The 13,913-nt window shown below is 35.3% G+C and overlaps 1 protein-coding gene across 1 annotated transcript; it reads left to right on the top strand.

Annotated features, from left to right (window-relative positions):
* The first annotated feature begins 1,081 nt into the window (after positions 1-1,081).
* agr1 (anterior gradient 1) lies at positions 1,082-5,737 on the top strand. The gene is made up of 9 exons (XM_055052960.1): positions 1,082-1,230; positions 1,324-1,426; positions 2,637-2,750; positions 2,886-2,949; positions 3,183-3,235; positions 3,916-3,992; positions 4,239-4,302; positions 4,745-4,828; positions 5,406-5,737. Exons 3-9 carry the CDS (start codon positions 2,648-2,650, stop codon positions 5,453-5,455), a joined length of 495 nt encoding a protein of 164 aa, XP_054908935.1. The 5' UTR covers positions 1,082-1,230; positions 1,324-1,426; positions 2,637-2,647; the 3' UTR covers positions 5,456-5,737.
* Positions 5,738-13,913: the final 8,176 nt, after the last annotated feature.

Here is a 13,913-nt window from a genome sequence, read left to right on the forward strand (position 1 = left end):
GATGCATCCATTATAGTTGTAGGTTTTACAATACATGAGTGTCTCAGGCCTCCTGGAAGTGCACCAGAATCCTGTTAATGTTGCATCTGCATGTGTGTCATTTAGAAACAGGGCTGGACAGGAACAAACTGTCCAAGAAAATTATCAGGCATCCACATTTCTAGTTCAAACGCGAATGTGAAAAGGGCTAAAAGAGGAGACATTTTCCTTTCTATCACAGAGTTTGATAAACTCTTAAGCTAGGTTATGTGGCATATCAGGAATATAATATATTTATAGATCTTAGTTAATATTTACTAAAAAACTTTATAGTTACTTTTTTGAGCAATTTAACTCAGTTTGTTTCAAGATAATACAATAAAGAATGATATATGAAAATTAAAATGTTTTTCTACTTGATTGTATTTTTGAAATACATAACCGGTCTTCAAAAATGATCAAAGCAAATTTGCTTTTATCATAATTCATTGGTTTTTAAGACTAGACTTATCTGAATCTATTTGTTTACAAAGTCACTGGCTATAAAACCATTAGCCCACAGGTCATTCTTTAAATCATTGTGAAATAAACTTTAGCAGCTATACAGGGTGTGGTTTGAAACGAGAACTTCAAGTAACTCTCTGGATCTTCCACTGTGGCTCTTTATAAGTTTGGGAAAAAATTATAAAGTTCAGAAATATTTTAAAATATTTTTTTAACCAATAAATGCTAGGACTGGCATTCCTTGTCTTCAGATTGCAAACTACTTGCTTTATCATATAATCAAATATGATCTTTAAAGAAGTTGCATTAATTTCCTTTCATAATAAAGTGTTTTCTGTATGTTAAAACCTTAGAACAAAACTACAATTTGTTTTTCTTTCATTTAAAAATCAAAATAAATTTCATGATACAGATATTGCAAAAATAATCAATTTTCCTTAGCTGGACCAAAAATAAGTCTTCCGGTTGTAATCCTTATCTGTTTCTGACAATTATGTAGGAAACCTTTGGCCCATACTTTGCCTTTATGGTTTGCTGGAGTTCATTTGTTTTTTATTTCCCACCCTTCCTGTTACAGTGAAGTGGTGTTGCTCGCTAAACCTGACCTAGCGACAGATTTACCTGGGTGATTTTATGCTGATATTCAGAGGCATTGTTGGTTGGACTCATTGACTGCAAGTTGTCCGGGTTGTGTGGCAGCAAAACCAGCTCAAGTCATCACCTCTCCACCGCTCTGCTTAACTGTTGGTATGCTGTGTTTGGTTTCCTCTGAACATTCGACTAAGGATTGATGGGTGTGTTTGTGAGTAACATTTTCTCTTTGTTTCATAATCATTTCAGACTATTATATAAATGCCTGTTTGGCAAGTTCGACTAAAAGAAAACTGACAAAAGGGAAATCATAGAGGCGAACAAGCACAGACTCTTGCTTCATGCTGAAAAGGTAAGACATCCATCATAGATTTTATCAGAAGACGAGAATTTTGAGTTGTCTTTTCTGTGTGAATGTTCATGTTGTCTTTTAGAACATGAAAAAACGATTTAAAAATTGTTGGATTTGTAAAGAATTTTCACAGTTATTGCTGTACTTGTTCATTTCTGACCTCAGCTTAGATGTTTGTTTTTTTGAACACAAAAATGCAATAATAAATTACCGAGAAGAAGATTTCGATGTGAATCATCATTTGTGACACAAATTATGATTTCTCAATTTTGAATGTTGAGAAGGAAGTCATTGTTATGTGCCCAAGAGTGCTCAACAAGGAAATTGTTAATCCTGGAGTAAGGGAAGATGTTTATCACACCCACTTTAAGAAAATGCTTCAAATGTTTAGAATTGCTGCTCTTTTTAGCACATGAATTCCAGACTTGTCTTACTTGTTTAATGAATAAAGATTGAATATCTTTGAAGTTAACCTTCAACAAGATGTGTGAGTGCAGGGAAGAAACGAGACTTTCTTCTCTGACGTGTGCACGACACTGACACTCGGTACTATTGCTGGTCAGCTGGGTGTCCTGACTACAAATGCTTTGTTTTACAATAATTCTGAATTATTCTGAGTTCATTTCCCTCTACTTAACGCTGGAAAAGTAAGACTCACCAAAGATTGAATTAAGGAAATAAGGGAAGTCTAATGAATAAAATCTAACAATATTTAATATTTTTGAATTAATTCAGAGCACTTTAGTCTTGATTGAGTAGTTAATGCTTCACTGTATTTTTTCAATTATTGTTTTTTTGTTTACGATCAGTAAAGTAATTCCTAAGGTGTTTTGTTTATTCTGTCTTGAGGATTATGGAGTGAGACCTGATATGGAAAGTAAACGAATGATAATTCAACGCGTGTGCCTACCTGTCAAACCTGAAATTTTTATACCCGGCTAAACAGCCATTAGAGCAGGAAGGTTCAGATTGAGCTAAATTAACAGACCACACGATGGAGGATTCTTCCTTTCATTGGATAAAATTGCTACTTTTGTATTTAATTCATTAACAAGCTTTCTACACCTTTCTTGTTGTCTCAATTACTATAATTACAATAATTTGTAATAAACTTGGTACCCAAAGAGCAGTGCGTCATGCGCGTGGGTGGAGCAACGCCACACCTGACACCCATTTTGAACAGGCGAGTCTTACTGTGGTTTTCTCCAAGGTCAGGGAGCGATGCTTCGCTGGGGCGTGCTTGCTTTGTTCATCGGCCTCTGTGCCATTGCTGACGCACAGAATAAAAAGAAGGTGAAGACTGCGACGTCGCCCCTGTCAAGAGGTGAAGTTCAGTTTGAGCAGATTGATTTCATCATAAGACTGAATTAGAGTATCAAATTGGCTGATTTGAAAATACTTTTTGCAGACTTACATGATGGCAATATCTTGTTTTTTTCTTTTCCTTCTTCTTTTTCAGGATGGGGGAAAACTATTAAATGGGTCAAAAGTTATGAAGAGGGCCTGTCAGAAAGTGCCAAGAGGTAGGACTTTGAACCCATTCTTTGATTGCATGATAAGATTGTCTTCTTTTCAATGTAGCTTTTTTTCTTTTTCTTATCACATATAGGTAAACAGTTGGCTTTATAAAATCATTAATCATGTAAAAATTACCATTGCAGCTCAATTTGTCAATAGATTAATTGCATTTACACCATCAGTGTGCTCACTGTGCTGGAGAACCCACTGAGTTGATTCACTGGTTTTGTTTTCGCAGTCAGAAACCACTGATGGTCATTCATCATCTAGACAACTGCCCACACAGTAAAGGTACTGTGGAACTTTGGTTTTGTTGTGCTTTGTTCAATGAAAAAAACAAATATTACATGTATAGATGCAGATTTGCACACCCTCTGTTATTGTGGCTACTTTGACTTCACGTGGAGTTCAGTGCTTGTGTCCCTGATTCCCTGCAGTGTACGTAATGAAGTATGTTGGATTTCTAGTTATAAATCACTCAGTTGGTTTTCTGGAGGCGAGCTCGGTGGAAGTCTCAACAACAGAGCAAAGCTGGCTCTTAGTTTTGTTCTTTGTACTACACTTCTATTGGCATTACTTGTAAAAAGGTCAAAACGGCCTTTAAATCAAATTTGTATTGTCTAGAGAAAAGAAGTTTATTCAGGGGAAGAGTATAAAAATCCTATGAGATAGAAACACCAGATTTTGTTGTACAAAGTACTGACAGACTTTCAGGGTTTTCTTTTACACATCTTCACTAGGAATGCCCAAAGCGTAAATTTAAATTAATCTGTTATACATTTACATTTATAGGTTAGTGTATTTAAAAAATGTCCTGCATAATGTGGATTTTATTTCTTAATTTTGAAATAAAATCCACATTTTTATTGTACAAAATGTACATAATGTACTCCACAGAGTGCATTATTTTTCTCATTACTATCATATCATATCCAGTTAACTTCTCAGACTAAATCTAAGTATTTTAACAGCTCTGAAGGAGGCATTTGTTGCTGATAAATCCATCCAGAAAATGGCCAAGGATGACTTCATCATGTTAAATGTGGTGGTAAGTAAAATATTATTCATACTCTCATGAGAAACTATGTTGTATAAAAAATATTATTGGTCATGCCACTTCTAGATGTGTTATTATTAATGCAGAATTTTAGAAAATCTATTCAGATTAGTGTTGATGTTTATTTAGGTAGTTACAGTAAGCGCAATGCTTTCATATTCTATTTTCGTTCTGTGTAAATTAACACATTTATCATTGGTAGTTATTATAATTGTTGTGATTATTGTTTTTCTACAGGAGGAAACCAAGGACAAGCATCTGGCTCCTGATGGCTATTATGTTCCCAGAATCCTCTTTGTTGGTAAAAACTCCCATCAATTATTATAATGTGAATCAGTGGTGTTAATTGCAGCTGTGAGAAAATCAGAAGTAAACATCAAAGAGGGATTTTATGCATAATTAAATATGATCATAACACAGAGGACATGAATGTGAATGAGAAGAATACATTTTATCCATTTTAAGTTGTTTTGATATTTCATGGGTGAATTCTGGGGGAAAATGTTTCCTTTTACTTTTTGGTATAGTGGTATACCACTACAATACCACTGTCCAAAGTGGTATTGTAGTCATTTCAAAACACTTTCATGTGATTTCATAATTTTCTCACAAGTCTTTTTATAACTCTTCTTCGGATTAGCATTTTGCTATAGTTTCCCATCATCTTTTGTTTATTGTGCTCTACTTTTACCATGTTCTTGTAATTGTAATATCTTCAGCTGATCATTTGTGCCATTCTCCAGATCCATCTCAAACTGTGCGAGCAGATATTGTGGGGAAATTCGGAGAGCGCCTCTACACCTACAGCCCAGAGGACATGGCGCTCTGTGAGTGACTGTTAGCCCTCAGTTTCACACTGTTTGCTCTTGTTTAATAGGGTGAAAACAGCAGGGAGAATCCCTGTGTCCAATCTGTAAAGTAATCTTTACATGAACACTTTGAAGGTTGAAATATTCTGAGATAACTATTTAAGCAACACTTTGAGTGTATACTTTGCTGTTTCATATCACACAGGAAAATGTTATATTCTTTGTCATCCAAAGGAATCCACATGTAGATATTTAGCTTGAACTTAAGTGAAAGTGGGCGACTGATTGTAAAGTTTCCAGAAAAAGTATAAAAATTTTTTCCAAGGTTTGTCAAAAAGGACTAAAAAGTGATGCAATAGTTTATTTCTGAGTAGCAATGTTGAGAAAACAATTTCATACTCAAACTGGGAGTTAGCAAGTTTGTGTTTTAACAAACCGAGCCTCCTGTTGACAAGTGTGCAGTCTTCAATAAATGTGAATTATTACAAACTGTTGCACAGCAGACATACCTGCAGCTTGAATTAATGAACTGTCCTGCTGGCAGCTCAGTATCGGAGCTCTGATTCTTTTGTTCCTGTCCTCTGTTCTCTGGCAGTGGCAGCAAACATGAAGAAAGTCAAACTCCTGCTGCACAGTGAACTCTGACGCAGCACCGCTTCTACTAGGTGGATGCTCCTGCAGAAAGACCAGCACTGAACTGTTACATGGTCTTTAAGAGCTCACTTAAACCAACATTAAGGAGAAGCAAGTGTTATTGTAGTCATGCATTTGTAATATTTCGGTTGCTGTTCTGCAGTGGTGCTTTTTTATGTAGAGAAATGGCTGCATACCTCAGAAAAAAGTGGAAAAACAACTGCAAATGTCAAGTTCTTTGAAATGTGTTGATGTGTCTTAACCACATTGAAATAAATGCATTGTCAATTAAAAGCTTCAACTTTATTCTATTTACTCATTTTAAAATTTTAAAATTGAATTTTCTTGAGGGCTGTCAAGAAAAGAAAAGGCAAATTTACCACCAACTTTAATGATTTCAAAGTTCTGAGAGTTTATGAGTCAAACTAAAACTGAAATGGGATCACAGAGTTACCAAAGATGAATAAAATATTTTACTCTTAATTTTGTTAATAACAAATAATTAATTCTATCTTCACTGGAAAACAATAGATTTTCATTTTTTGGATATTGCCATTTTTCCCAACACTAGGTGGCAGTGTGATATAAGACATTTTAGAGATTGAATGCTTTTATTGTAATGACAATAACAAAAATCAAAAGAACATTATAAGTTTCACTCAGTTTTAATCGGTAAAACCTGAATGCAGATCAGAGCTCTACAACCTGCGGCTCTGGAGCCACATGCGATTCTTAAGGATCAAAAATGCTGAAGAATTTAATGTTTAAAATATAAATGTAATTAATAAATAAATGTAATGTAAAAGCTTGGTTTCACATTTTCATGCATAATATTTCTGTAAAGAATGACACCAACAGAATATTTTTATGAAGTCATTTCTTTTGTCTATTGCCTTAGTGGCTCTGAGCAAATTTTGTTTACCTGGATTCAAAGCAAAAATGGCTCTTAGTGTTGTAAATGTTGCTGATTCCTGGTCCAGATTAACTGCAAACATGACAATTTAGGTTTGAGAAGCTCATTTATAAAGCTGCTTGAATATTCCAGTCAAAGGGAGCTTCATGAAGCCTGACAGATTGGTACCATATGGTCAGGTATGCAGGAATGACTGCAGTAACTTTCTGCATTGATGGGTGATGAAAACTTTCCACAAACTGATGTCAGAAACTGGCAGATGCCTACAACACTACAGTACTGACTGAAGAAGTTTTAGTTAAAGGTGGAAAATTTATTACCAGGTCTGATATCCTTGCCTATTTTTTATTCTTCAGAATTTGTATTTTTGAGAGTAAAATAAGTTTATATTAGTTTTTTTTAATTGCCTACTAACCATTTCTTTTCCAGATGTGAAGATCTCCACATAAAAAGATGTGTGTTTAATGGTGTTTTATTATTTATAAGGTGTTCGGGAGCCACAATATGCCAATTTCTTGTCAAATGTATTAGTTGTGTTCAATAGGCTTTCATTGAAAATAAGTTGAAATCAACATGGCTTAGCTGTTGTACACAAATATATTAGGAATCAGCTTTATTTTAGTAAGTTTGTGCACACCACTAAGGAATTTTGTCTTTGGTTATGCTTTGCTATCAGTGACAATATTCACAATCACACTATATATAGAAATATATATATGTTTTGTAAGCAGCTTTCTGTTGTGCCAACCTGAAGGTAAACATCTACACAGGTGGTGTCTAGAATGTGTGGGGTCTGCAGAGACATTAGCTGCCCCAAGACATGTTCGAGTACTGGATGGAGTGAAGACAAGCCCTGATGGTCCTTCCTGCAAACTGTTGCAAGAGAGTGAAGCTGATGCTATAAGTTATTATAAGTTATTTCCTTTTTATCACATGCGATTAATAATTTGTATTAGCTAATGCGACACATCCTCTTTCTTATCAGTCTGAATTCTATCCCTTGCTAACAGAGCTCACTGAGCAGTTGTCCTTTCTTCATGCTGTTTAAAAAAAATCTCAAGATGGACGTCTCCAGATTTTTTAAACACTGCCTCCCTCTGTTTTTCTCAAATAGGTTTGGTATGTATGCGCGCACTGCTGGATTCATAACAAATGTGTTTTCTGCTCTGGCATCTCAGGTCTGACAATTCCCTCCCTGTGTTCTCCGCGCTGCTGTTTCAGTGTTCTGGGAGAGAAATGATGCCTCCAAATCTTCCCAAAGCTGTCATACCACTTGGAGAAAATGAATAATACCTCATTTACTTGGCTCTGTTTAAGGAATTGTTATTCAAGTGGGAAAAACGTGGATGGAGGCCAAGTTTGCTCATGTAATATGTTTGATGTGATAGCCGCACAGTGTGGTTTACATAAAAACTTTATAAATACATGCATATTCCTATATATTTTAATATTATTAAAAAGTTAATTCATTTCTGTAATTCATAAAGTTCATATGTTATATTGACTCATTCCAAACAGAGCAATATATTTAAATCATTTATTTCTGTTTGTTCTGATAATTAGCAAATGAAATCCCCAAATTCAATATCACAGAATATTTTACACAAGACCAATAGAAACAATTTTGAAACAGAAATCTGTGCCTGCTGAAAACTACGACCATCTTCTGTACAGTATTTGGTCTTTGTTTACACAAATTACCACAAATCCATATTTCCAATAGTTCACTTTACTTCCTGCTGGTCTGCATTTCTTGTCCAGATGATCTTATCAGCAAAAGGCACTACATCCTTTTGCTATATTATTAATAACACAAAATGTATCCATCAGACCTACGACAAAGAAATAGTCCATTTTCTTCATACAACTGTTGTACATGAAATTTCACATCATTTTTCATAAATAGTATTCACTTCAAACTGTAAAGAGAAATCCCTTTTTAGGTCCAGAAAAGGGTTTTTAATATTTTCTTCTTTGATACAATGATTAAAAAAAAAAAAATTACGATTCACATACTTTCTATCTTTTATGCTCTGATGGTTCTAAAATATCTCCATTTTAAAGACCAGACAATAAGTTGGCTATTGGCCACATGTGGGCATCAAATTCAAGGCAAGAACCTTCAAATTTATAGAAACATTCTCACAGACTAAACCGTCAAACACACAAACTCTCATCTAAGTTTAGAGATCTTTACTTTGACTTTGCCAGTGACAAGGACACTGGGCTATTAGTTCTTGTTTGCACATTGCTCGGACAATTTAGCTATTCAAATAGCGCTCGCTTACTGGGAAACAGCTCCTTAATGAAGAAATGACTGGGTAATATGCCATAAACGTACTCTTTCATTCCTTCCCACACACTCTTGAATACACACTGCATTGAACCAATATGTAAAGTACACACATGCACACACAAACACAAACTTTCCTCACACACACACGCTCACACGGGGGCAGAATGCTATTATAATGCAATCTACAGGAAACGGTGCCAATTTTGCCTTGTAAGTCAGACAGGTCAAATTGCAAATGTCAGCTTTTTTCTCTTTGATTTTAATTATTCTGTCAGGTTCAAAGAGCCTTCATCAGTAAAGGAGCTGTTCTGACAAAGGAAGGCCTGAGCGCACAGATAAGCTCAATCTGCGTCTCCTCTTGACACTTTTCTCCTCCGTACTTAGCCTATCTGCTCTCCTCTCACACACAGCGGCACTCGGGATTACCGCTGAGTAAATTGCAAACTATCACCGTGCCACAGAGATGCTTTAGCAATTACCAAACGGCTGTACTGATGGGAAGTCAACTTTTTAACAACACCGTGTTTCTTCATGTCAGATGAATTTTTATATATTAGATTGTGTGTAAGCATGTGTCTTACACGTTTAAAATACACTTCACACAATTATTACTTCTGTTTGCAGTAAATAATAAAAAGTCTAGCATGTCTTTTTTAATCTCTGCAAATTTTCTTCAAAACAAGCTTGATTTTCTGCATTCCTAAAGCAGATGATTTTTTTAATCCACTCCTAAAGTGGATTAGAAAAACACTAATGAACTTCTAATTTAGTAAAAGCTTTTAATAGGGCCGGAATGAGTCATCATCCATCTGTTCCTGTGAGTTTGAGGTAATGATACTCAACTGGAAAAACTTCTTCTGTGTTTAGTCGTGTCTTCTTCCCGGACATTACTTCAATTAACTCTGTATACATTTTTGGTTTTAGCTTACTCATAGAAAGTTCTGGTGATTAGTTTATTTTTGACAGACGTTAAAGTCATTAATTTAACGTCTGTCTTTTTCTTGGACTTAGTCAACAACTTTCTGTGCTTTCTCCTTTTCTTTCTCTTGGAAAGAACATCTGAGATTCTGCATATCTTTTTACAACTATGCAAGGGATGGAGCTTTTTTTTTTTTTACTGTAATCTTTGTGTACTTTCTACATTTCTCTGGCTCCTGGCATTTCTGCTTTTGCGATTAGCTCTGTCTGAATGTTTCTCCAGATTAAGAGAGAGTTGTTTCTTTCAACTGTCATCACATGCTGGATTTGAAAGTAAGCTTAGCTGATTGTAATGTGCAAAAATTATAGTCAGATTCAAGGAAATATTTGGTGCTTTATTAGTAGAATGGACAAATGAATATAAGATTATTAAAAGTGTTTAGTCTATTTTACATTTTCTTTGTGACTTGTTTATAGGCAGATTTAAACAGTCATATTTCTAATGACTAAGACTGGTTCTGTAGGAACAAAATCATATATTTTCAGGTGTCTCAAAATGCTGTTTTCTCAGCAACATTATCACTTGTGAACTTGCTGTGGTCCCACTGCAGCTCATTATGTCCTTTTGCGTCGACATCATCCATCTGTGTTCAAACTTTGAATTTTTTATACTTATTATCTATGCATGTTTCTGATTTATTGAACATTTCAACAGTTCCTTACATCAGCCAAGTGAAGCTCATGTTACTGGCAGTACTGTCAAAACTCTTCATTAAATTTTCAATCACAAAGTTTTTCATTGTCGAGGAGTTGTTCCTGCAGAATGATGTTTAACGCTGTACTGTATGAGGCTATATGATGGTCTGCATACAGTTAAACTCAACTTGCATCAAATCACATAAAGCCCCTCATTTTCTTTTTCTTTTGGCAAAACATTTTACACAGAGACACTGTGTTTCCTTTGTACACCTACACACACGCACACAAGGTCACATCCATACTCTAAGCGGTGAATATCAGGAGGCTCGAGCCGGCCGAGGTGGAGACTGGTCTTGCTGTTTGATTCGCCACATACATCAACTCTGTTGAGCAGAAAATTGAAATGGAAATGTGGGCCTTGGAGGAGTGTGGCTCCCATTTACTCCTGGACCAGAGCTAATGATTTGTCATTTCTCTCAGGGGCACAAGCTGTTGGCCTCTCCCTCACTGCCCTCCTGCACCGGGACGCCCAGAGCTGCTCCTCTGTTCTTTACTGCGTTGGCGCTCTGAGGCGACATGCTGATAAATTAAAAGAATGCATATTTTAATGTTTACCAGTGAATCTTTGTTTCTGGCCTCATGAAGATGATTTTGGGCTTTCCTGGAGCTAATAAATACTAAATATTTAGCTCAAATACTAAGACAAAGCCAACTTTAATTACTTGTAATAAAAGACTTGATAGAAGTTTTCCATAGACGGCATCACAAGAAATAGCAGATGGTTTCTGCATTATTAAAACCCAGAGCGTTTCTCACATGGTGAAGCTTGCTGCAATGACTGAATCTACTTTTAGAGCTTTCATCCTGCCAACAGGGCGGTAAACTTCAGGGAGCTCAGTGTTTATAGCATCTATAGGTGATTTATAATTGATCTGATAGTTCATCTGCCCAGAGAGTAAACAAAGAAACTGCTATCAACTTGGAGGATTATTTTAGGGTTTCCTCTCAGCTGATTTCCCCCACCCACAGATAAACAAATATGAGCAGAAGCAAAAAAAAAAAAAAGTAAAATTTTGATGAGCATGGACCAAAATAAGCATTTCAAAATATATATATTTTTTAATCACTTTAGAAACAGATGGTGAAATGCTGTAGGTTCGACCCATATACAAGAAAAAACAGAAACAAAAAACATTGCAAATCCGATGTTTCTAACAGTTTTTAGTTTCCTTCATTTCCTGCTTCTAATGCTCTGTTTTTAATTGACAACAGGTGAAACGGCGGGTAACCACTGCACGCATAAAGACTTTTCATTCTGTTTAAATGTGGCAGATGATAAAGATGTCTGCATAAGAAGCTACTGGCATAAAATCTGGATTAATAAATTTGCTGAACAAGCGTGACTTTCAAAGGTTTGTTTTGACAATATTTTGATATGATGTTAGGGCCAGAAGAAGAAATTACTAAAATGTTGACGTTAAAATATGTCCATAGAGGGAAATCTAATGCATATTTAGAATATATTAACCAATGTCTCAGAAGTCTTTTTAAGTTGTGAAAAAGTACAAAACTAAAGATTATTTTTAATAAATAAAAATAAAATGTATTTCTGTGGTAGTGCAAGGGATACGTTCCTCCTGTTCATGTAGTGATTGTTGCCAGCTGTACTTTATACCTGTCAATTTTTCAATAAGCGTCAATCATAAGTTCTGTAGCTGAAAGCTTTGAAGATGGCGCTCTGTTGTTTTTATGGATCACATAAGGAGCAGAACAGGAGCAACTGATACATCACACACCGATAGAACATCACTGAAATATGTACAGCCCATAATAATATTTATTATTATCAACAATGGGTTTTTGCTTGGACTATCTTGTCATCCACTAGGAGGTACTGTATCATCCGCCACATGTCTACTTGTTACAGTTTTATTTCACCTGTTTTAGTAAAAAGAAGTTTAGGAACCGCTGGACTGCACTGTATATATTAAGCACTACAAAATGATGTCAACTCACTGAATTAATTGATCCACGTGTTGTGACTGAAATTTACAACGTCAGAAACCTTCTTCTGAAATTAGTAAAAGATTCGATGTTTTAAATGTGACATCAGTTTTTTAATAAGACAATATTATATTAATAATTAAGCACCTATCTGGTTTCGATAAATCATTCCAAATCAGTTTTTGTTTGATCTGAATTCACTCATCAGTAAAACTGCAGTATGAATAAATGAGTTCCTACTTTCCCAAGTTAAGTAAACTCAAAAGCATCTGACTTCAAATATCTTTCAGATCTGAAGTACGTTTTCATACCTTTGATTTACTCTTCAAATGAGTTTGGTAAGCACACAGAGGGAAACCTGTTGACCCTCCTTCACTTGCTGTCCGACCTGAAGATTAAAACCAGCAGTAAAATGCATGAGACGCCGCCGTCTGACTAATCCAGCCTCCACACTGAGTCTGATTGACACCCGACACGTATGCAATTAGTTTCTGCAAAAATGTCACCACAGCCACAAAAAGCTACTCTACAGATTATATGTAAAACTTCAAACTATGCTTAAAATGTGTTTCACTGTGGAACACTGTGGAGTCAGGACTTAAAAGGTGTGGTTCTGGTGATGATGGACCCTGAGGTGATTTTAGAAATGAAATGCGTTGTTTGTCTAATTAAATTGGTGATCCAATCAGAGATCTCCAGTGACAGGCTGTTAATTCTCAGGCAAACAGAGCGACAGGTTAATGAAATCAGGCGGAACAGATGTTCCTTATTGTTGTACTGCACAGCATTTTCACCCATTGTCCTTTCTTACACAAGTTTGCATCATATCTTTTTTCTCAAAATTACTTATTGGAGAAACGATACTTTTCTAATTTATGGTTTGACATCCGATATTCAAAAGAAAGAGGAAGTGTTACATCATATGTGAAGATCACATAAGGGATATAAAAACAAAACAGAAAATATTTTAATCACATCTTAAGGTGCATATGTACGTACTTTTATACAATATTATGAATTTTACTGCCAGTGCATGCTTCCTCTTAAAAATTTATGTTTGGCACATAAGGTTGCAGCTCAAGAAATAATAAATCATGGTCGTATGTCCTTGGATTGAAAAACATCTTAAGCAAATCTTTTTTGTTACCTATAAGTTCTAAAAGTGGATATCTGATACAGTGCTTTCTGGCGTGTTGTTTTTTTATGCTGAAATGTATAAACAGATGGCAAAAATGGTGTGAATAAGTTGCAAATATGCAAAAAAAAAATGCAAATATGCAAAAAAAATGTCAATTAATATGTAAATAATATGTAAATTTTCAAAACAGGATTCAGAAAGGTTTTTGTTGGTTCCTGTCATTTTTGTGAACTAGGAGCTTCAACGTAGTTCATTAGGAACAGAATCGACCCGGGGAAGGACTGACTTGTGTAAGATGGATGTCAGGATAATCTGGTCTAGCGATGCTTAGGCTTCAGTGCTGACATTGCTGAGTGTTATGATTTTCATTCTTAATGAAGAAAAGTATTCTGTACCTGATTTTGATTGTTGTTTTTTTTTAGCATCTTAATGTTCTGTTTAACTCTTGTAACCTTTTGATGATCAGAACTGAATCTACAGGAAGGCAAACTGGGACCAAATG

Source organism: Poeciliopsis prolifica, unplaced genomic scaffold (genome assembly GCF_027474105.1).
Source record: "Poeciliopsis prolifica strain line A6 unplaced genomic scaffold, Auburn_PproV2 SCAFFOLD036, whole genome shotgun sequence".
Lineage (NCBI taxonomy): Eukaryota > Metazoa > Chordata > Actinopteri > Cyprinodontiformes > Poeciliidae > Poeciliopsis > Poeciliopsis prolifica.

What these genes read in the sequence shown, in the direction of transcription:
- agr1 (XM_055052960.1), top strand. Translation starts at nt 2,648, where the DNA reads ATGCTTCGCTGGGGCGTGCTTGCTTTGTTCATCGGCCTCTGTGCCATT. An exon ending in GACGTCGCCCCTGTCAAGAG is followed by an intron (nt 2,751 to 2,885) that starts GTGAAGTTCAGT and finishes CTTCTTTTTCAG; the next exon opens with GATGGGGGAAAACTATTAAA. An exon ending in CTGTCAGAAAGTGCCAAGAG is followed by an intron (nt 2,950 to 3,182) that starts GTAGGACTTTGA and finishes TTGTTTTCGCAG; the next exon opens with TCAGAAACCACTGATGGTCA.